This window comes from Myotis brandtii, unplaced genomic scaffold, assembly GCF_000412655.1.
Source record: "Myotis brandtii unplaced genomic scaffold, ASM41265v1 scaffold1557, whole genome shotgun sequence".
In the NCBI taxonomy this organism is placed as follows: Eukaryota; Metazoa; Chordata; class Mammalia; order Chiroptera; family Vespertilionidae; genus Myotis; species Myotis brandtii.
In genome coordinates, this window is record NW_005355651.1 from 47,427 (window position 1) to 69,044 (window position 21,618).

Consider the following 21,618-nt stretch of genomic DNA (forward strand, 5'->3'; position numbering starts at 1 on the left):
GGCGCCGCCGACTTACCCGGAAGCCCCGCGGCCCGGGGGTCCAAACAGGAAGTGAGGTTGAGGGACCCGGATGGGAGGCGTTTGGGGGGTGTTTTGTGTTAATTCTCACTGGGGTACATTTTCCCATTGAATTTTAGAGAGAGTGGGAGGGAGGGAGGGAGAGAGAGAGGAAAGAGAGAGGGAGCGGGAGAGCGCGCTCAGTCCGTCGCCTCCCACGGGCGCCCCAGGGGGACTCCAACCCGCCACCCGGTCGGGCCCTGGACGGAGATGACCCCTGACCCCTGACCCCGCCAGCGCCCGGCCGGGTTCTGACCTCTGCGCCCTTTAAAGCCCCGATTCGCATGCGGGGTGACCGCCGCCTGAATTTTTCATTGAATTGTAACAACTTCGTGACCTGCAGCCTCCATGGACCTAGCACCTTACGCTCATCACACCGACCTGTTGAGATGCTAGAAACCTGACATTTAATGACCGAAAAGAATGGATACCGACATTGTCAACGTTTTAAACGAAAGGAGTCTGGGTGTTCAGATGTATTTAAAAATCCCGCCTTGAAGTGGCTTTTCTCAGGATGAAACCTGGTTGGGTTTTTCCACGTATAAAATGGCTGGCACAACTATTATTATAAACTAGTTTTTCAATGTAAACGATGGAACTTTGGGGTTTCCTGAAATCTAGACTAAAATGGTGCGGTGTTGTAAGTCATGACATATCAGCGATTTACAAGCACAGATTGGGCTCCACACTGTGCTGTCAGCAGATCTGATTCCGTTTTAAAGTTTTGGAGATTTCTGGTCGTGGAATTTTAGGTATTTATGAGACCATAGCAGTTTATCTTTTCAAATATCAGATTCAGTAGCTCTTCCCATAGCATAAAGGTTTGTCGGATACGGACTGGCTCCCAGTTAGAAACCCCGAGTTTTGAGGTTGGGTGATTGGGGAGCTGGGTGTTAGTGAGCCCCCCTAAATCCCCCAAACCTGTTTCTGTAGTGGGGATACTTGGTGCTTTTGACACCATATATGTATGTAGTTATAGGCAAGGAAATACATTTAATTGAAAGACAAAATACAGTAGAATGGAGATGTTCAGTGACAGTCTTAAGATTATTGCTAATATTCTAAGATCCAATACTTAAGTATTTTCCCAATTTAGTAATCAGTACAAATATGGAATTTCTTTGCTGCTCTAAGCCTGTTATCTGTAGTATGGGTAGCTTTCGTCCCCTAGGATATGCTGATGGATTTATGAGTGTTACATACTTTTAAATGATATTAAGAGAAATATCTTTCATAAATAAATATTGTAATAATCTATCATTTTAGGACATGCAACACTAGGAACTTCTCCTGGAAAGAACTGATGTCTTTCATATTAAAATGTCTAACCCTAAACTAACATTATTTCATAGTTTTTATGTAATGTGATATAGAAATGAGTTGAAAGCCATCTATTATATTACTATGTTATGGACTTAGAATAAACTACATACCCAAAATTTTAACAATTTTGAGCTATGAATATTAAATGAGGCCAAAACAGTTGTCAGAAATTAACTTATTTATAAATTTCTTTTTTATTTGTATATTTTTGTGACACTCTGTACTTCAGGTGAGTGATAATAGGGGAGAAATGGATTAAAAGTAGCATGAGAGTCATTTTCTGTGATGTGTGTTTCACTGCAGCTGTAGTAATGCGACTTTCTTTTGTATAGAGTGGAGCTGTGCCTGGAAGTGGGATCGGGGTCTGGAGTGGTATCCACATTCCTAGCCTCCATGATAGGCCCCCAGGCCCTGTACATGTGAGTGTCAGGATGTCAGAGGCATCCACGTCTTCCACTAAGAGATTCACTGTAAATACTATCAAGTGTTGCTTGAATGAAATCATTTTTGTAATTAGATAATATGTATCTGATGGTGTCTGTTTAAGTATAGTAAGGACTCAGATTGCACATGAACTTCCCTAAAAATTATAACGGAGTGTTTTATTCCATCAGAATGGATAATTATAGAAGCTGCATAAGCATTTTAGGTCATCTCTAAATTTGAATTTTTTTTAGGTAAATAATTTATCACAAATGAATTGAAAGTTACCAGAATCTCTTTTGAGAAAATTTGAGAACATAGAAATTATAAAGATAAAAATTACCTATAAATGTTACCACATGGTTGCTTCAGTTTTTTTCCTGTTTCTTATGTTTTTCAATTAATATGGTATCATGAGCATTTTCCTTCCAAAAATTCTTTAAATTTCATTTCTGATGGCTGTATAGTATTCCTTCATTGGATTCATAATTTAATAAATTCCTTCAGATGTGCGTGTGGTTATGTGTATTTTACTTTTGCACATTATCCTACATAATAAAAGGCTAATATGCAAATCAACCAAGCAGCGGAATGACCGGTTGCTATGAGGCCCACTGACCACCAGGGGTCAGATGGTCAATGCAGGAGCTGCCCCCTGGTGGTCAGTTTGCCAGAAGCCCGGGTCACAGCTGGTGAGCACAGCGGCGGTGGCGGGAGCCTCTCCCACCTCCACAGTACCGCCTCCCAGTGGGAGCAGGCCTAAGCCATCAGTCGGACATCTCCCGAGGGCTCCCGGACTGCACTGTGAGAGGGCGCAGGCTGGGCTGAGGGACGCCCTCCCCCCCCCCGCCCCACCCAAAAAAAAACCGCCCCGCCCCCCCACTGAGTGCACAAATTTCGTGCACTGGGCCTCTAGTATCAATATAATAGCCTTTCTTTTTAAATCAATGTAATAAATCTTTATTCTTTTTCTACCATTATTAAAGTATTCAATTTTTTAAAAATCTGCTCCACATAAAAGGAATGGAATACTCCTTGAAGTTTTCAGAAACTGATCTGTCTCCTGGGCATGGAATATAGTCTTTCTTTTCTGTTTGTAGGTGCACTGACATCAACCCCAAAGCAGCAGCTTGTACCCTGGAGACAGCACGCTGTAACAGAGTCCATGTGCATCCCGTAATTACCGATTTGGTGAGATGTTACTCCTTGCCCAATAATATTTAATTTCCTTTTCAGATAAGTTAAGGTCCACAGGATTTAAGTCAAAGATACTTGAGTGATTAATTTTTAACCCAGTAAGCAGGATATCACAGTTGGTAAATTCTTGACTGATACCATACTCTTTGTCACAGTTCATGGGGGATGTCTATTGGCTTGTATATGTCAGGCTCTGTCTGTCACGGTGACAGCATCCAGTTCAAACAATCTTCACTAGAGTGGGTGGCTTCAGGCACAGCTGACTCTAGGAACTCAGGTGCCGTTACAGGCGTCCTTTTCTTGGGTCTGACCTTCTCTCTCGTGGCTCTGTTCCTAGGAAGTCTTCCTTGATGGTAGCAAGATACTTGCATGTCTGTATCTTATTTTTCAGCAACCCCCCATGGAAAGAAACCCTGCCTCCCAGCAAAAGCCCCAGAATGAGCATAGTTTGCATCAGTTGGGTCATGTGTCTTTCAATCTGCTGTCGTTCTCCTGGTTGTAGACAGTAAATGCTTGGCTCATAGGCTGCAGCTTTCAAGCTGTGCAGTCTGTATAGGACAGATGTACCGATTGGACCTTCCTCCTTCCTTCCTTCTCTCCTAAACGTGCAACCACGTGTCAACACGTGGGCTGAGGAGCTGAGACTCCTGAACATCATCTTCATTCTGATAAATAGTCTTATTTCCTTATTTTTAGGGAAATTCATATAATCTTTATCTAAGTGAAAATGTAAGAATATGCATCTCCATTTCTGTTAATTAGTGTGGCTTAACACATTTTTCTTTCTAAAAATATGAGATATTTTTAAAGATGGTTGGTTTAATTTATACTCTGGTTTAAAAGTCTGACAGTTGTTGAACATTTAGGTCAAAGGCTTGCTACCAAGACTGAAGGAGAAGGTTGATCTTCTGGTGTTTAATCCCCCATATGTAGTGACTCCACCTGAAGAGGTAAGACTTAACAGAATTTAATCGTTAATGCTGTCTGCTGTTTCCTTTCTAAATGCAAACAAATTTCATCATTTGATGTCAGCTGTGGATTAACACAAACTGCTCTGATTCAACTGACCCATCTCCATCCTTTAAAATTCCATTCAAATCAGGCCATGGTGTTTAAATTCGTGTGTGTGTGTGTGTGTGCGCGTGTGTGCGTGCCCTTTAATCCCCCTTAAATTCTAATAGGAATTCTTTTTGAAAGTGTTCGGTTTCCTCCTCTCAAGGATATTATGAGGCAGTGGGTGCAGGAAAAGAAGGAAATTATGAAGATAAGAAACTTAGAGGTTATATCCGGGAGACATAACATACCGGTAATAGAAGTGCATGCAGAAAGTTGTGGCTGTACTTACTAATGTATCTAGACACACAACATGGGTGCTGTTGGTGTGTGCCCCTGATCTGCACAGGATCAAGGTCTGGTACCGCTCAGAGGTGGGCCCAGGCAGCCGGCAGGGCTTGACTCCTCCCTCCTGATGGACACCTCCCTCCTCTGGGTAGAAGAATGTGGGTGGTGCCGGCTGGTCTTCCCAAGGGGCACCTCCACCTGGCTGAGCATTCCTGGGGAGGCAGAGCAGCAGGGTCCAGCCCAGAGGGCGCCTGCCCACCCAGGAACAGAGTGACGAGAAGGGCCTGGCCAAAGCTGCCTTCCCTGGCCCTTGTCCACACACCACGGTACGAGGTGCAACATCCAGAGGATGGGGTCCACCGAAATAAGGGAGGAAACATGAACCTGGGAAGGAAGGAATCATGGGAATGCCAAAACGGAGTCTCTAGGAGGAAAGTCGGACAAAACAGAGGAATGCATGAATTTCCTTGTGATTAACTTTGTGGAAAGTTGTATATTGAGGTAGATATGGGAATAACTTAAATACACAAGAAATTAAGCAAGTGGACACGTTGAATGTTCATCGGTAGCTATATGTGATTATTTTCCATCATAAAATGTTTTCCAGTCCTTAAAAGCAAGTTAGAACTCGACTAGGTCACATGAAGAGATTTCATAAGGTATTGCATAAGAAAAGAAAAATATACATAAGTATACATAAAATCGATGGCTAGACTATTCCCTCATTTTTTCCCCAACAGTGGGAAAATTAATTTTTTATCATTATTTTCTAACTTTATAATTGGAAACGATTGTTTTCCTAATTTTACAGATAAGGGAGGAAAGGAATTCACAAAGACTACACATTTATACAACGTCACAAAGGCTAAGAAATGGTGGGGCTCAGATTAAATTTTACTGCCTTTTGTATGGCAGTAAAATACAAAGTACATACTTGTTTGATGACTGTTACTTGTCAAAAAGATTAAGTTTGAGCCTAGCTGGTGTGGATCAGTCTCTCCCTCTCCCTCCCCCCTCATCTCTGAAATAAAAAAATATATATATTTAAAAAAGATTGTGATTCTAAATGTAACTTGAGTCAAAACAATCTTTCCATTGGTCACAGGTAGGAAGTCATGGAATAGAAGCAGCTTGGGCTGGTGGCAGAAATGGTCGCGAAGTCATGGACAGGTTCTTTCCACTGGTTCCAGATCTCCTTTCGCCAAGAGGGCTGTTCTATTTAGTCACCATTAAGGAGAACAATCCAGGTAACACAGACCGCTGTCAGAGACTGCACTCTGTAAAGTAACCTGGAATGTTAGTATAATCAGCTGACAGATAACACAGACAACACATGTTGGAAGAGGGGTTTGTAAGAGGTTGTTGGGGGGTTTTAACAAGTATTGTCTTGTGGTGGGGATGGCAGTTTCCCCCTAATTCCTAAACTAATATTCAAATACATATTCAAATACAAAATCTTCAGTTTCTTCTTCTGACACTTCACCCTCCATATTGTGAATTCTCTCTCCTCCTTTAGTCTTCATGCCCTTGAAAATTCTCCTATGTACGTTTAGCTCATCTGATGGTATGGGTGTTTATGCCTTAGCTTTCAGATTACTTTGTAACTAAATTGACCATGATTTTTCTTTTTCTGTACACCTCAGAGTTTGATTTTTTTATGTTATACCTTATATCCTCAGCCCTTCAAATCACATGATTACTAGGTTTTTGTTTTTCATAACTCCATTTTCTTAGTTCAGTCTTCAGTGTTGTTTGTAAAAGGGAAGGTTTTGCTTTTTTCAATGCGCCTAAACGAAATAAGGTATTTTATTTACTACCATTGTTCCACGTTACTGTACACTTGGCCCAAACCTTCATTGACATTTTTTTATCCAAAGGGAAGGATCTGGGCAGAGAATGGAGCTAAATAACTAAAAATCCAATTATTGCTGTAATAACAAGCAGGCTCCACTGCAACGCAGGCCATTCAGTCTGGTTAGAATTCTCAATAACACCCGTGTCAAGTCCAAGTTCACTGTAGTAGAATCCTGCTTGGCGTGCAGTTTTCTCAGATGAATATAATTTGTAAATAGTCTATTATTTATTAAACCGTTTAGCAATCATACACACTTCACCAAATGATTCAGTTGAATTTTACCTTTTGTTTTAATTTCCATTTTAGAAGACATTTTGGAAACAATGAAGGTGAGAGGTCTGCAGGGGACCATCGCACTTTCCAGGCGAGCGGGCCAAGAAATCCTTTCAGTCCTGAGGTTCACCAAGTCCTCACACAGTGTCTGCTCCACGTTGTACTGAATAATATGTATTACATTGAATATACATATGGATATAGTAGTGTGTGTGTGTGTGTGTGTGTGTGTGTGTAGATAGGCTGAATGTATTCACCATATTTTGAAACAAGTCATTTTTTGGTTAACAAGTGAAACTGTCAGAAATCTGTCAACTAGAGAAAGGTGACAGGGCTGGGCATTATCTGTCACCTACGAATCAAGCCTACTTGTGGAGGTGCAAGGAAACATGTACATTATGTATAATTTGCATTTACATATAAAAGAGTTATATTAATATGAAAGGACATTCATTTCAGCATGGCCTAAAATAGCTAAGCAAGAAGTCAACCAATGTGCCATCATAAAAGGGGTTGGTAAAGTAAGTTACAATATGCCCAGGACACTGAATGTGAGTGACATCCAGCCATCCAACGACTCGGAGCTGTTTGGCCTGAACCAGAAGGGGCTCATGATGTACTATTCAGTGAAAAAAAAGCACAGTACAGAACAGTATTGTCCTGCATGTGTATTTCTTAAAGACCCACAGAGAGAGTAGATTTGTCTTGCATATGAGAGTCTCAGAAGACATCAGGTGGGATGGAGGAACTTTTGCTTTTTTGTAGTAGCATTTGTACAAGGATAATGTATTACTTATATAATTTTTTAAACTTTTCAATGAAAAATTTTTAAAATTTACTTTCACTTGTGTATTGTTTTCATTCTAAGTAGGGGCCCAGTGCACGAAATTCGTGCACTGGGGGGGGGGGGGTCCCTTAGCCCAGCCTGCCCCCTCTCACATACTGGGAGCCCTCGGGGGATGTCCTAGTGACGGCTTAGGCCCGCTCCCTGCTTCCCTTGGGGATAGGGCCTAAGCCGAAGTCTGGCCTCCCTTTGTGGGAGGTGACCGGGCTGATCAGGGGAAGGCACCAGCCTCATCACCCCGCTGCCGCAGCCACTGCCAGTCACCGCAGCCAGCAAGGTTTTTTCATCAACACGGACTCCAGTCCCTTCACCATGAAAAAATGACAACTTTCTTTAGGCATTTTCAAGATGTGTCTTTCATATAATAATAATTTCTTTATTTTTATTTTTTTATCCTCAGCTGAGGATATATTTCCATTGATTTTTAGAGACTGTGGAAGAGAAAGGGAAAGACAGAGAGAAACATCAAAGTGAGAGGAACACTGATTGGTTGCCTCCTGCATAAGCCCTGACCTGAGCCCCGGCCAGGGAGGAGCCTGCAACGTAGGTACATGCCCTTGGTCAGAATTGAACTCAGACCCTGCCATCGGCAGGCCAAGGCATTATCCACTGAGCCAAACCGGCTAGGGCAGGATATGACATTTCTTAGCCTTCCAGCAGCAGACCTTCGTTTTTTTCACCAGGAGTGTGGTGAAAAACCCTAGATCACCTTTTTGGATTCTTATTACCCAAGTTACTAAGAATATTACCAGTGGCATACAGGGAGGTTAACCAATGAGCAGTCAGAAAAGGTGTTTCCCAAGGCACCAGGCAGAGACCACGCAGCCTCTCGTTGTTAATTGTTGACTGTTAACTCTCCTATACCCACCGATGCAGGCAAAAAAAAAAGTGTTTCCTCTGTAGTTCACACCAATCGCCGGCTTGCCCCCCTACCCCCCAGGCCTGATGCCTCTGGCCCAGGCGTCAGGCCTGGGCAGGGGACCCCCAGACCCCTCCGATTGCCAGCTCCAGCCCCTGCCCAGGCCTGACACCTCGGCCAGAGGCGTTGACCTCCATCACCCTCCCATTGCCGGATCGGCTCCTTGCCCAGGCCTGATGCCTCTGCCAGAGGCGTCAGGCCTGGGCAGGGGACCCCCAGACCCCTCCGATTGCCAGCTCCAGCCCCTGCCCAGGCCTGACACCTCGGCCAGAGGCGTTGACCTCCATCACCCTCCCATTGCCGGATCGGCTCCTTGCCCAGGCCTGATGCCTCTGCCAGAGGCGTCAGGCCTGGGCAGGGGACCCCCAGACCCCTCCGATTGCCAGCTCCAGCCCCTGCCCAGGCCTGACACCTCGGCCAGAGGCAAATCAGCCGCCATCTTTGTTGGTGGTTAATTTGCATATCATGCTGATTAGCCAGTGGGGGCGTAGCGAAGGTACGGTCAATTACCATGTTTGTCTATTATTAGGAAGGATGCCTTGCTTTCATTCTCCTCCCTGGTAAGATTTTCCCTATCTTTTATCCTTTACCATATATTTGTTTTCTTTTTGCATATATATTGCAAATTGCTATACATTTTTCCTTAGACCAAGGAGGATTATATGTCAATAATCTGACCACTCAGGTGCAGTCGAGATGCCTATCCAAGGGAAGTCGGAAGAACAGGGTCGAGGACTCTTTACTCTTCAAGATTAATTACAAACCTTTTTTAAAGAAAAAAAAAGTGTAGAATTAATAGATAAATAGGTCAGTGGAACAGAATACACCCGGGTATTTGGCGGCATGAGAAGGCGCAGGAACCTGGGGACGAGATACCGCTTCATAAGTGATGCTGTGAGAACCAGCTATCGATATGGCTCAGGAGTACCGTGGTCCAGCAATCACAACATTTATTTCCAGGTGAATTAGGCATAGAGTTTTTTTAAGCCCTGGGGAACGAACAAAACTTTAAAAAAAAGATTGACAAATTTGACTAAACCTAACTGAAAAATTCTGTACAATTAAAGACAGCCACAGACCACATAATAGCCAAGCCCTATAGCCCCGGCCAGTGTGGCTCAGCTGGTTGAGCCTTGTCCCATGCACCAAGTCACCTGTTCAATTCCTAGTCAGAACACATGCCCTGGTTGTGGGCTCCATCCCTGGTAGGGGGAGTGCATGAGGCAGCCGATTGATATTTCTCTCTCTTCTTCTCCCTTCTCTCCTGAAAATCAATTAAAAAATCTTTTAAAAGTCAAGCCCGGTACTTGAAGAAGCCCTGTAATAGATAAACATTATGATCAATAACATAATAAACTCACAAAACAATGACCAATAAATAGATGAAGACTCTTGACAGCCAGGTAAATGTAAATGAAAACAAAGACCTGCTATCTCACAGCTGTGACCAGAAGAGGCAGCATCTTGTAAGCCTGAGTGTTGGAGAGGAGGAGGGAAAGCAGGGGCTCATGGGTGCACACCCCCTGGAGAGCAGGCAGCCACCAGCTGCCGGTCCATGCGGGGCATTTACCCAGCACATTTGCACGAGAAAACACATCAAGAATGCACACGGGCAGCTCTGTTACAAATGGCAACGAATACCAATCGGAATGACCATTAGTGGGGGAACAGGTGAGTAAACTGATGTAATCTGACCCTAAAAGGTAGTTATGTTGAGTTAAAAAGCAAGTTACAAGAAATAACATACAAAATCACAAATATGAATTTTTTTAAAAACCACTACATATTATTTATGAACACAAACACGTGGTAAAGTATAAACTCTCCAATAGGAAGGAGTCCCACCAATTTCCATTTAGCTCCCAGGAAGGAGAGAGGGGAGGCCTCAGAGAGAAGTACAAGAGAGTAACATTTTATTTCTTTAAAAATTAGAAGCAAATGTGGCAAAATAGTTTGTGAAGAGCACAAGGGCTTTATATTATTACTCTGTATATTTGACATACTTTGTAATTAAAAAGAATTTTAATGGGCACATATGGCATAACAACCAAATAATAAATTAATTATTCACAGCACAAACTTATTTACTAATAACATTAATTATTTAAGCTATGGAAACTTATGTACATACATTAGAGCATGTGGTACAGAGTTAAAAATAAATCCTAAAATGTGCAATTTACATTAGGATTTTAAGTTAATAATTTTGCTAATGGGCTTTGAATCTCATGCAAGTTAAAATGTCCCTATGCTATAATGTAAGGGGTGTTCTCTAGCGTTGCCAAAGCTCTATAAACACAATTGTAATCAGCGTGGTACTCTGAATTCCAGTCTCATTTTGGAAAGCCCTCTCTTTAGCAGGTAACAGTAGCAAGCACTATTTACACGTGTATTTACAGCTCAGAGAGACGTGAGGAGTCTGGTGAGGAGCGGTGCCCACCTGGTCACAGGGCTGCACAGTGGCAGGGGCCCGAGTCCCGCTGGCAACACTGCTCCCTCCCTCCCTCCATTTCCTGCCTGGGGTTTGGGTCAGAGGCCGAGAAGTGCCAATACTGGAAAAGTTATAAACAAACTCTCATTATAAAACAATCTTTAAAGAAAAAGTGTGTGCCTTTGAAAGAAGTAACGCAGTCCTTTGGGAATACTGTGTCAGAGAGAGACCTGGAAGAGCGGCCGTTTGAAGAAAGGAGTTAAGAAGAGGTAGTAGGATTTCGCTATCTGCACTTCACTTACGACTCTCTGAGCCCCCAGGCGGTAGGACAATAAATACTAAGAAGAAATTCAGGAGACAGACAGAACCGGGTAGGACTCTGCACCCACAAACACAACTCCAGAGATCTGAAACGCACGTAATACCTCATTCTCGACTACAATACTCTGATCACATTCATACTATTTCAACAATAACCATTTTACCCATTTGATGGTGAACAGTTGTTTTATTAACATGAATTGCTTTTGCCAATTAAACATTTGCAAGAGATGATTAGCTGATCTCTCAAGTGACCTGGCTGCTAGATATGCTAATATTCCCCAGGGATGAAAGATTGCAATGGAATTATTCCAAGTTCCAAACCTCACACTTTCTGCTTCGGGCACAGCTTTTAGGGTAACACTGCTGTGACAGAAGCAGGTTTCACTACTCCACGTCAGCCTGTCATGTTCCCTTTTACTTGGTACTAAAACCTTAAGTTGACTGGAAAACTTAGCTTCCTCAAATCTAATTTAATGTAACTTTGGCAGTATGAATAGCAAAATTCGCTTACAAAATTGAAGCCATCTACAGCATTACTTTTTGTTTTTAATTTCCCCCATCACCAATTTTAAGTTTCAGGACCACTCATTCATTTCCTCCTCCCTCTCACAGAGGGCTAGATGCCACTCTGCTTCATGAAGAAAGTAATCTGATTCCTGTTCTCTCAAACTCTCACGTAACTGAGTAATAATTCATGGGCAAGTCTACAGCTCGGATGTCATGGCACACGAAAGTCTTCCACAGCAAAGCTCGGTGTCGTGAGTTCATGGTCTGGAAGTCAGAGCCCTAACAACGAAGGCGTGAGGGCCCGCGGACTTGCTGACGGAGGACTGCAGAGCATGCTTCAAACAGCTCAAGATAAACTATATTGATAGCTTAGTCATTTTTGTCATTAAATTAATCTACAAACAGCAGAATACTAATTAATTTTGTTTTCATAACTAATAAATAAGTCTTAAAATATTGCTAGGTATAAATCATCCCTCTCAATTCATTTGCCTCACTGGACTGTTCTAGAACATAGATCAATGCAATGCTTTCACAAATTCCAAATCTGTAATTTAGGGGTTTTCCATATTTATTTTTAAATATATAAAGAGATTAAACTATTTTATAAATATTTTCTCTCAAATACGTAATATTCGTATGTAAAAGAAAAGGTTCCCAAACTGTTACAAACCAACCTAAAGGTAAGTAGACCCGATTGCAGGGCCATTGCATTAACCAAGGGGCTCCCCCGAGCAGGTCCATCTAAGTACGCTCACTGCCTCCACACACCAGCGCTTCCGGGCGGCCCATCCACTGCCTTTGCTTTCCTTCAGGGTCACTTCCGGGGGGAAACCTCAGAAAAAGGTCTCACGACAGAGTGGACACGTGGACTTGTTGCTAGATGTAAACCATTTGTACTGAAAAAGAAAAGGTTTTCAATGTTAGAAGAACTTTTCAAAGAGCTGTCATTTTCCATATACATCCAAAGTAACCTTAAAACGATACAGTAAAAGAGGGAGACTACTGTACGCTCCTCCCACTCATCTCCAGACCAACACACTCAGTGTCACGTACAAAGGCTACAGTGTGGTTCTTCCCACCAAGGCTCATGCACACGCCACTGAGCCGGCCAGGAAGACCTCCAGGCAACTCAACGGCCACGTGACCTTTAAAAAGAGCCAAGAGGGCCCTGGCCGGCGGGGCTCAGTGGTTGAGCGTCAACCTATGAACCAGGAGGTCACAGTTCGATTCCCGGTCAGGGCACATGCCCGGTTCTGGGCTTGATCCCCAGTGTGGGGCGTGCAGGAGGCAGCCAATCCATGATTCTCTCTCATCATTGATGTTCCTGTCTCTCTTTCCTTCTCCCTTCCTCTCTGAAATCAATGAAAATACATTTTAAAAAAATAAAAAGAGCCAAGAGCTCTGATGCAAGACAGGGCTCAGTTCCAAATTTTTCAGGCTACTTTATGGTCTAGATCAGGGGTGGGCAACCTTGTTGTGAGTGCATGCCAAAACCAGCAAAATCTCTGACTCAGAATTCTTCTGCGTGCCAACCCTAATTTTTCGAGAACATGTTACGCCTACTTGATATCTCTTAAGATGTCCGTATGTGAAGAACCTTGAAGAAATAATAAAATTCATTCGAGCGACAAAAACACAGTATATGATGATGAAAAATACATTTATTTTTTAATGTATACATGTACACTGATAGTCCGACAGAAAACTTTATGACTCCGGTTGATATTATCAGTGGGACTTTTGCTGCTGCATCACTGATGACAGAGATTTTACATCAGGTTTATATTTCATGACCTTCAGAGATATGCACGAGCTATTACTGTCATCCTTCAGGCTACTCCTATTACTAGACTTAACAAAATTCATCACTGAGAACAAAGATTCACAAGCGTGTGTGGATGAAACCAAAACACTGGTCGGATCTAGGAAGGCAGGGAGAGTTAAGGCAGAAGCATAGAAATTGCTCTTCCCCTCTCTCGTCAATCCTTGTCTATGGTCTTTAAGATAACTTGTTATGTAAAATTATTTATTTATCTAAGATGCACCTACACTGAATTTATCTGAAAAATAAAAAAGTCAACATTAAGAAAAAAACTGTAAATGGAAGATTATAAGAGAGGGTTTCGCATGCCAGCAAAAGTTACTGGCGTGCCATGTTTGGCACGTGTGCCAGGGGTTGCCCACCCCTGGTCTAGATCTTATAAGACCACCTATTTTTTGAGTGCTGAGACCTGTATTAGAAACACCCAATGATTAAAATGCTTTCATGCTACCATTTCTCAGTAATTTACTATTTACTTTGTACAGATTTTGAAAAACCATCTTAGTATGTCTCCCATTAACTACAATTAAGAGTTTATTTTTCACTGTTTTCTTTTCCAAAGTTAGATATTATACATATACATTATACATAAATAATAAATAAGTTAATTTCTTTTTAGACTTACCAAACAGGCTGAGTGGAACTTCTTCTTGCATGTTCTACAGGCTTTTTTGGGAAGAGAATAGTTGAACCCATGGATGACTGAAAAGCAGATCATGCAATCTTCAACACCCTCAAAGCGTTTGTCTACATTATTTTTCCATAACGCTAAGCCTTCCATAATACTTCCATTCTGTTAACAAGAAGAAAAAAAAAGAGGAATATACAATGAAGACAACCAATCAGTTATTTTTATTCAACTTCAAAAATTTTAAAGTTGAGTTATAACTTGGAGAGAAGAAAATCTGTTTTGCTATATTCACATCTTTTAAGTTTTATGAATATTGGTTTTCAAAATGACCACCGAAATTTTGGAACAGATAAATCTTTCTCCAGTAAAGACAGGAATTAAAAAAGGGTTTTGCATCAATACTTCAAAGTTCAGTCTCAGCTTGTTGCTTTATGAAACTCTTAGTAAGTCAATCATTTAGATTTTTTCTGAATTTTAAACTAAAACAATTAATCATTTTATCTTCCCAGCTGCTGATTTGTTCCAGCTCTACAAATTGGTGAATATATTTATTTATTTATTTATTTAAATATATTTTATTAGTTTTTTTTACAGAGAGGAAGGGAGAGGGATAGAGAGCCAGAAACATCGATGAGAGAGAAACATCAATCAGCCACCTCCATCACACTTCCTACTGGGGATATGCCCGCAACCAAGGTACATGCCCCTGACCGGAATCGAACCCGGGACCCCTCAGTCCACAGGCCAATGCACGATCCACTGAGCCAAACCAGTCAGGGCAATATATTTATTTTTTAAAAAGTTTTCTTTACTATGCAATATTCACAATGTGTAAACAAAACTAGAGAAGACTTACAGGTGTTTAAAAGTCAAAGGTCTTTAAAAGTACTGGGATTTCTATAACCACAGAAGGAGAGTTGAAATGTTAGACTAAGCGTAGCTTGGAAGACATTCATCTGTCCGGCATCTAACCAAAAAATTCCATCTCTAACCATTTCCTTAATTACCATGTATTGTTCTGTATCGTTTATAATGTCAATAAAGTCAAATCAATTCCTCTCGAACACCAGAAAGAGATGAACATGAAACCTTGGCAGGTGCAAGTCACTCAGGCACATATCTGTGCCCACCAAGGAGCCAGAATCCCCATCTCCAGCTGAGGCAGGAGAGATGTGTGTTCAGTGTCACTGCCACGGCAGGAACCGACGAGTGGGCCTCAGTGTGGAGGCCACGTGTGTGCGGGACCGACCTGATGGGTGAGGTAGGTGCTCAGCTGCAGCATCCAGTTCCGCCACTGCTGCACGGCCACGCCCACGCGCCGCCCGCTCTCCACGGTGATGGAGCCCAGCGGGTAGTTGGAAGGCAGCTGGATTATCAGCTCAATGACAATGTCCTCAATGCTGTATGTAGCCATCACTTCTCGAGTAGCAGCTCGAGCCTTAACCTGCAACACACGAACAGTAATATTTGTTTTGTCAAATTTTCTTTCCTTTTTTTTCACTCAAAAAGCATTTCAAAAGGTTGACTTTTAGCAGCCAAAGTTTCCATTCAAGCAAAATGCAGGTAAACACATTCACTTATTGGACATCTATATTTAATAAGTACCTGACACAGTCGTCCCTCGGTACCCACAGGGTAACTTGGCAGGACTCCCCTGCCCCCACGAGTCCCTCTGTCCATGGGTCCACATCCCTGGAACCCAACTCTGATTTTGGACCCGAGGCTGCTGAGCCGTGGACGAAGAACCCACGGATGAGGAGAGCTGAGTGTGTTTTATGGTGGTTTAGGACAGTCCAAGTGCATTTTACTGGAAATTCACTCTCATGAAACAGTGTATTTTAGCCCTAGCTGGTGTGGCTCAGTGGATAGAGCATCAGCCTGTGGACTGGAGGGTTCCACGTTTGATTCTGGCCAAGGGCACGTGCCTGGATTGAGGGCTTGATCCCTAGTAGGCGCCGTGCAGGAGACAGCCGATCAATGATTCTCTCTCATCATTGATGTTTCTCTTTCTCTCTCTCTTCCTCTCTTAAATCAATAAAGAAATATATTTAAACAACAACAACAACAAAAAACCAGTGTATTTTATTTTACTCTACCAGCGTCACCATATAACACTAGTTTCTGACCAGACAAAGGACAGATGGGTTAGTCATCGCTGCTTGTCTTCAGGGCATCAAGTGCCACGTGTCTGCCCAGCCTCCCTCTGCTGCGGATTCTGAATTTCACAGCAGAGCACTCACCCCTGGTTCTGGTTTCCATACAGCATTGCAAACGCAACGTGAAACACCAGTGACCCCCCGGCCCCAACAACTCGACTCTCTGACGCCCGAATCTCCAGGCTGACACCACAGCGTCACCTTAAACATCTCCTCTGCCTCCTCCCAGCTATTCAAGCTGGGATACATTTCCACAAAATTCCCCGCCCCGTTTACATTCCCACCAGGCCTGCCCACCAGGCCTGCCCCGCGCCCGTTTACATTCCCACCAGACCTGCCCACCAGGCCTGCCCTGCGCCCACAGCTCTGACGCCAGCACTGCCCACCAGGCCTGCCCCGCCCCCGTTTACATGCCCACCAGGCCTGCCCCGCGCCCGTTTACATTCCCACCAGCACTGCCCACCAGGCCTGCCCCGCGCCCACAGCTCTGACGCCAGCACTCCCCACATGCCTCGACCCCGCGCTACTCAACAGCCAGGTTTATATCACGGTCAGTCAGAGCAACTGCACAGATGTTTACGCCACCCGTCACCCCCTCAACAGAAATTTGTCAGTGGCTACACAGGACCAAATACTTCAGACTGTTCTGTGAGGCCTTTCCCAGCGTGACCTAACCCCTCGCAGATCTGCCCGCTCCCTGACAGCCGCCTGCAGGAGCCTCCTCTCCCTGAACACGGTTACTCGTCCTGCCTCGGGCAACTACAGAAATTCTCACTCCCAGCCTTTTGCTTCTGCCACTGTTTCCCTGCAGCGAATGCCTTTCCACACGTCTCCCCAGACCAACTCCTGCCCCTTACAGCGCCTTTCTCCATCGTCTCCCCGCCCTCAGCCAATGGTCCTCCCCTGGGACCACACTCTTGCCCTCCGTGTGCCACTTTCTAGTCTCAAACACAAACCGTGGTCGGTGTCTCCCCTTCCCTGACCAGATGGCACGTCCCACAGGCCAGGCCCTCGCTGTCGACCACACTGCTTGCACCAAGCCCGGCACCTGGAGGTGTCCGATGTATATTTTACAGGAACTGATGAATATTCAAAAGCTCCTTGGTAGGGGCTAGTGAAATTATGCCACTGTTTCAATCTATGCATTAATATGAGATTTGACTTACAAGAGTCAGAGAATACAGTAGCAATTCCTGTAAATTCTAAACCAACGGTCACAATTGTGATACTCAACTCACTACAAATGTCAGACACAATCAATATTTAAATCACCTTTCTAGAAAAAGTTCAAGAGCATACTAACCGTCATGCCATTGAACAGCTGTGTACTTGTCTGCACAGCAGCTATTTCCTGTAGAGAAAGCACGCTGCTGACGTACTTGCTGGTGAACCGGTCGACAACGTTGAAGACGCGCTTCTCGCTGCTGTTCCACCACAGCCGGACCATGGCGGGCAGGTCCTTCAGGGTCATGTGGTAGACGGAGCAAGCCAAGTGCGGGATGTGGTACGGAAGGGCTGCTGTTTCTGAGGGAAAAGCAAAGTCTTCGTCAGCAGCGTGTATCTCGGACACAGAATAACAGACTAAGACAAGGACTTTCCTAAGAAAATCCTAATTCCTCACATGAGGACTAGAGCTCCTAAAACAAACAAAGAAGCCGGGATGCTACCACATTAGCTTTTTCTACATATTTAACATGAACCACGGCAAAAAGAAGATTCCAACTGACACGGGAAAATCTGCCTGGAAACAGCACTCTGCATTTCACACGGAGAGTCACAGGTAATATGAAGCACTGCCTTCAAAGGGGAGAATAAAAGATGAAAGGAGTCGCACCTCCTTTACTCCCAGCATCACTGACGTATTTACGCCAAGTCCTAGAACACCCACCTCAACCTCACAGTCCGCCCTCGGTGCTCTAAGGCAGTGGTCGCCATCCTTTTGGACCTCACGGACCACCAGCTGGCGACCGCTGCTCCAAAGGTTTCCTGAGTCTAAGGCATTTAACAAATTATTCCGAAGAATCAGTTACAACGGTAGAACAGCCTGAACCCTTGGCTAAACCCTGAGCCTCCACAGTGAAGGAAAGAACTCGTACTCGTCTTTGTTCCCCGACCGCAGACTACTGACTTACAGGCCTACAAACCATTATCACACAACAAATACTTGTTTACAGAGTAAAATGTAAGTCTCAACAACCTAGGATTCAAAAATGTCTTTAATTCTTAACAGCGTTATCCACAAGGTCACACTGAATGTCTTACTTAGAGAAACGTGGAAGGCCTCGCACTCAGGCCCCGTCTGGGGCTGGGCTGCACCCTCAGGTCTGAACCTGTCCCAGGAGAGCTCACATGCATGTGCGCACACATACACACATGCACACAAATCACACACACACACACACACACACGTGCACATGCACACATACACACACACACACACACCACACCCCACACACGGTTTGGCACACACCACACAAACATGTGTGCACACACACACACAGGCACACACACACCCTCACTGACCTCTGATACTCAGCTGGACCTCCTCCGTGAAGAAGGTCTTGGGCTCCTTGCTGGGCTCAGCAGCTGCCTCGGTGCAGGTCGGGTTTTCGGGCATGAGCCTGAACAGGTGATAGAGCAGTTTATTTAAACTCTTTGTTTTCCGGAGGTACATTGAATACAGAGCCCGAAGCTGGTGGAAAGCAAAAATGTGTTAGTAAACCCAGTTTAACCAAGAGCAGTAGGTAAGAACAAATCAAAGTAGAACAGATTGCACAAGAACAGTAAAAAAACGTCACGGGACATATGTAATACTTTCGACAACACGACTTTTAAAAGCCATTGATCTGAGGACTCGGAATGACACAGCAGAGTCCACAGAACAGGGGCCACATCCTTACTCCCCGATGGGCCATGTGACGGCCCTGCCTCCTTTCCTCATAGACCGCAGACCTGTCGCTCCCTCCTCACGCGACACGTGCTCTAAGGTCTCCCTCTAACAGTCTCCCTGGGAGGCTCACCTGCACTTGGAGTCTGAGCCGTGGAAATCCACTCGCCACTCCCCAGATGACTCACTCGCTCTCTCGCACCTTCCACACATTCCTTCCACACCACAGGCCCTCGTCTCTGGAAACCTTGCTTAGAACCAATTCCATTTCCTGGCGGACCCATCCCACCAAGACCCTGCAGCGCCCCTGCAGGACGGCACCGCTAGCGTCCGCCTGTCGCTTTAGGATCGGGGAGCTTCAGGTAAAACCAGGGATTGCTGGGTTCTTTTATGACACAGGAGAGCCTGGCACCACGGGGGCACTGCGGGCACCGGTGAAGCCCATCTGGAGAACTCCTTGTCCCTCAGGTCGCAGTACTGGTCGTGTGCTCACATGGCTTTACCTTGATTTCCTCTATGCACCGCACAGCTCCTCCCAGTACAGACGCTGAGGGCTCAAATGCGGGGATCAAGCCATAGGTTTCGAACCAATTCTTAAAATACATTGATCCAGCCGTAACCGGTTTGGCTCAGTGGATAGAGCATCGGCCTGCGGACTGAAAGGTCCCAGGTTCGATTCCGGTCAAGGGCATGTACCTTGGTTGCGGGCACATCCCCAGTGGGAGGTGTGCAGGAGGCAGCTGATCGATGTTTCTCTCTCATCGATGTTTCTGGCTCTCTATCTCTCTCCCTTCCTCTCTGTAAAATCAATAAAATATATTTTAAAAAAAAATACATTGATCCAAGTACCTTTACCATGGAGCATTCTGGGGGGCACTACCTTGACCAAGTACCACACTCAATGTCACCAACAGGAGGCCTGGTCATGCTGAGCCTCTCGGGGACACGGTGAGACACATTACCCTGGGCAGAAGCCCTCCTGCTGAAAACCAATCGGCATCTAACTACCAGGAAAGTCAGAGCCGAACTGTAACCATCTACAAAATAGCTGACCTGGTGAGCCACCAGAGAGAGAAGAAAGGTGGGGAATTACTGAGTAAAGAAATATGACAAACCAACGCAAACAAGATCCTCGATTAAATCCCAAGAGAAGGAGATTAAACTATAAAGGACATTTACTGAGAAATGTGAATACAAATTAGCTAGTACCATTGCATGAAATTCATTTGAGTGTAACAGTTACATTGCACTTAAGTATGAACATGTCCTTGTTCTTAGAAGACACATGTTTATTTATTTATTTTAAAAAATATATTCTTATTGATTTCAGAGAGGAAGGAAGAGGGAGAGAGAGAAACATCAATGATAGGAGAGAATCACTGATCAGTTGCCTCCTGCACACCCCCTTCTGGAAATTGAGCCCACAACCCGGGCATGTGCCCTTAACTGGGAATCGAACCTGGGACCCTCCAGTCCGCAGGCCGATCCTCTATCCACTGAGCCAAACCAGCCAGGGCAGGAGATACATGTTTAAATACTTTTGGTAAAGCATCATGATGTTTGCAACTTACTTTCAAGTAGATCATCAGGAAGAAAGTGAATACAGAGCCAGTGTGAAAGTGTCGGAAAAGGATACATGACTTCATGAATTATTCTACTTCTAACTTTAAAATTTTTCAAAATATAGAGAGCAAATTTTTTTTTAAACATTGTACAACTATACTTTTTACTACATGGAGGTGGAATAATACATTTGTGTTATTTTTTAAAAATATATTTTTATTGATTTCAGAGAGGAAGGAAGAGGGAGAGAGAGATAGAACATCCATGATGAGAGAGAATCATGGTGGATCGGCTGCCTCCTGCAAGTCCCCCACTGGGGATCGAGCCCACAACCCAGCATGTGCCCTTGACTGGTATTGAATCTGGGATCTTTCAGTTCACAAGCCGACGCTCCATCCACTGAGCCAAACCGGCCAGGGCAGAAAGGAAATTTTAAAAAAATTAATCATACATATCAATGGACTTTTAAAACCACACACATCTTACCTAACAATCCCACTCCTAGGTAAATAACACCAGAAATAAAAACGTGCACACAAACATGTCCACATGAACGCTCGCAGCAGCGCGAGTCACAAGAGCCACAGGTGGAACCTCCTGAATTCACCAGCAGGTGAACGTGCTACGCTCGCATGTGGTACGTGGAGGGTCCTCAGCAGAGGAGACTCAGCCACAGAAAGGCCTCCAGCCCTGACACCTGCTGCTACCAGGTGGCTCCTGAGACTGGAGCTCAGGGAAGGAGGCAGACGCAAAAGGCCACCTAGAGGGTGTCCCCCAAATGTGCACACACTGTGAGTAACTATTAACTCCAATGGGTCAAATCTGAAAAGAAAAACACCAACTAAGCTACCAGCTGTTGAGTGTGTAAGACAGCCTTCGGGACGCCCTGTACATAAAATGCCCATAATCGGCAAATCCAGAGATAGAACACAGGTAAGTGGTTGCCAGGGGCTGAAGGGTTCGAGAGGAAATAGGAACTGAGGACAAATGAGCGAGGGTTTTTTTTTTGCAATCACACACATACACTCACACACACAATCTCACACACACATACACACACTC

The 21,618-nt window shown here is 44.3% G+C and overlaps 2 protein-coding genes across 3 annotated transcripts in view; one reads left to right on the forward strand and one right to left on the reverse strand.

Annotated features, from left to right (window-relative positions):
* The first annotated feature begins 6 nt into the window (after positions 1 to 6).
* On the forward strand, positions 7 to 7,307 carry N6AMT1 (N-6 adenine-specific DNA methyltransferase 1 (putative)). The gene is made up of 7 exons (XM_014536029.1): positions 7 to 51; positions 1,713 to 1,799; positions 2,904 to 2,994; positions 3,867 to 3,950; positions 4,220 to 4,306; positions 5,447 to 5,588; positions 6,503 to 7,307. The coding sequence occupies exons 2-7, from the start codon at positions 1,774 to 1,776 to the stop codon at positions 6,634 to 6,636; spliced, it is 564 nt and encodes a 187-aa protein (XP_014391515.1). The 5' UTR covers positions 7 to 51; positions 1,713 to 1,773; the 3' UTR covers positions 6,637 to 7,307.
* Positions 7,308 to 10,128: 2,821 nt separating this feature from the next.
* The window catches only part of LTN1 (listerin E3 ubiquitin protein ligase 1), a 50,423-nt gene continuing 38,933 nt past the window's right edge, over positions 10,129 to 21,618 (reverse strand). The window contains exons 26-30 of one of the 2 annotated variants that reach the window (XM_005861722.2): positions 18,630 to 18,798; positions 17,410 to 17,630; positions 15,200 to 15,394; positions 13,945 to 14,112; positions 10,129 to 12,393 (exon numbers count right to left, since the gene is read on the reverse strand). In XM_005861722.2, the coding sequence (XP_005861784.1) occupies positions 12,331 to 12,393; positions 13,945 to 14,112; positions 15,200 to 15,394; positions 17,410 to 17,630; positions 18,630 to 18,798 (816 nt within the window). In that variant the 3' untranslated portion in view covers positions 10,129 to 12,330. Of the gene's footprint in view, positions 12,394 to 13,944; positions 14,113 to 15,199; positions 15,395 to 17,409; positions 17,631 to 18,629; positions 18,799 to 21,618 lie in introns of those variants that run through there. The other variant, XR_001361190.1, reaches the window with a different exon arrangement.

Bases quoted from the DNA above. Each gene is read 5' to 3' on its own strand.
- N6AMT1 (XM_014536029.1), top strand. From the start codon at position 1,774: ATGATAGGCCCCCAGGCCCTGTACAT. The intron at 3,951-4,219 runs GTAAGACTTAAC...CCTCCTCTCAAG, and splicing joins TAGTGACTCCACCTGAAGAG to GATATTATGAGGCAGTGGGT. The intron at 5,589-6,502 runs GTAACACAGACC...TTTCCATTTTAG, and splicing joins CATTAAGGAGAACAATCCAG to AAGACATTTTGGAAACAATG.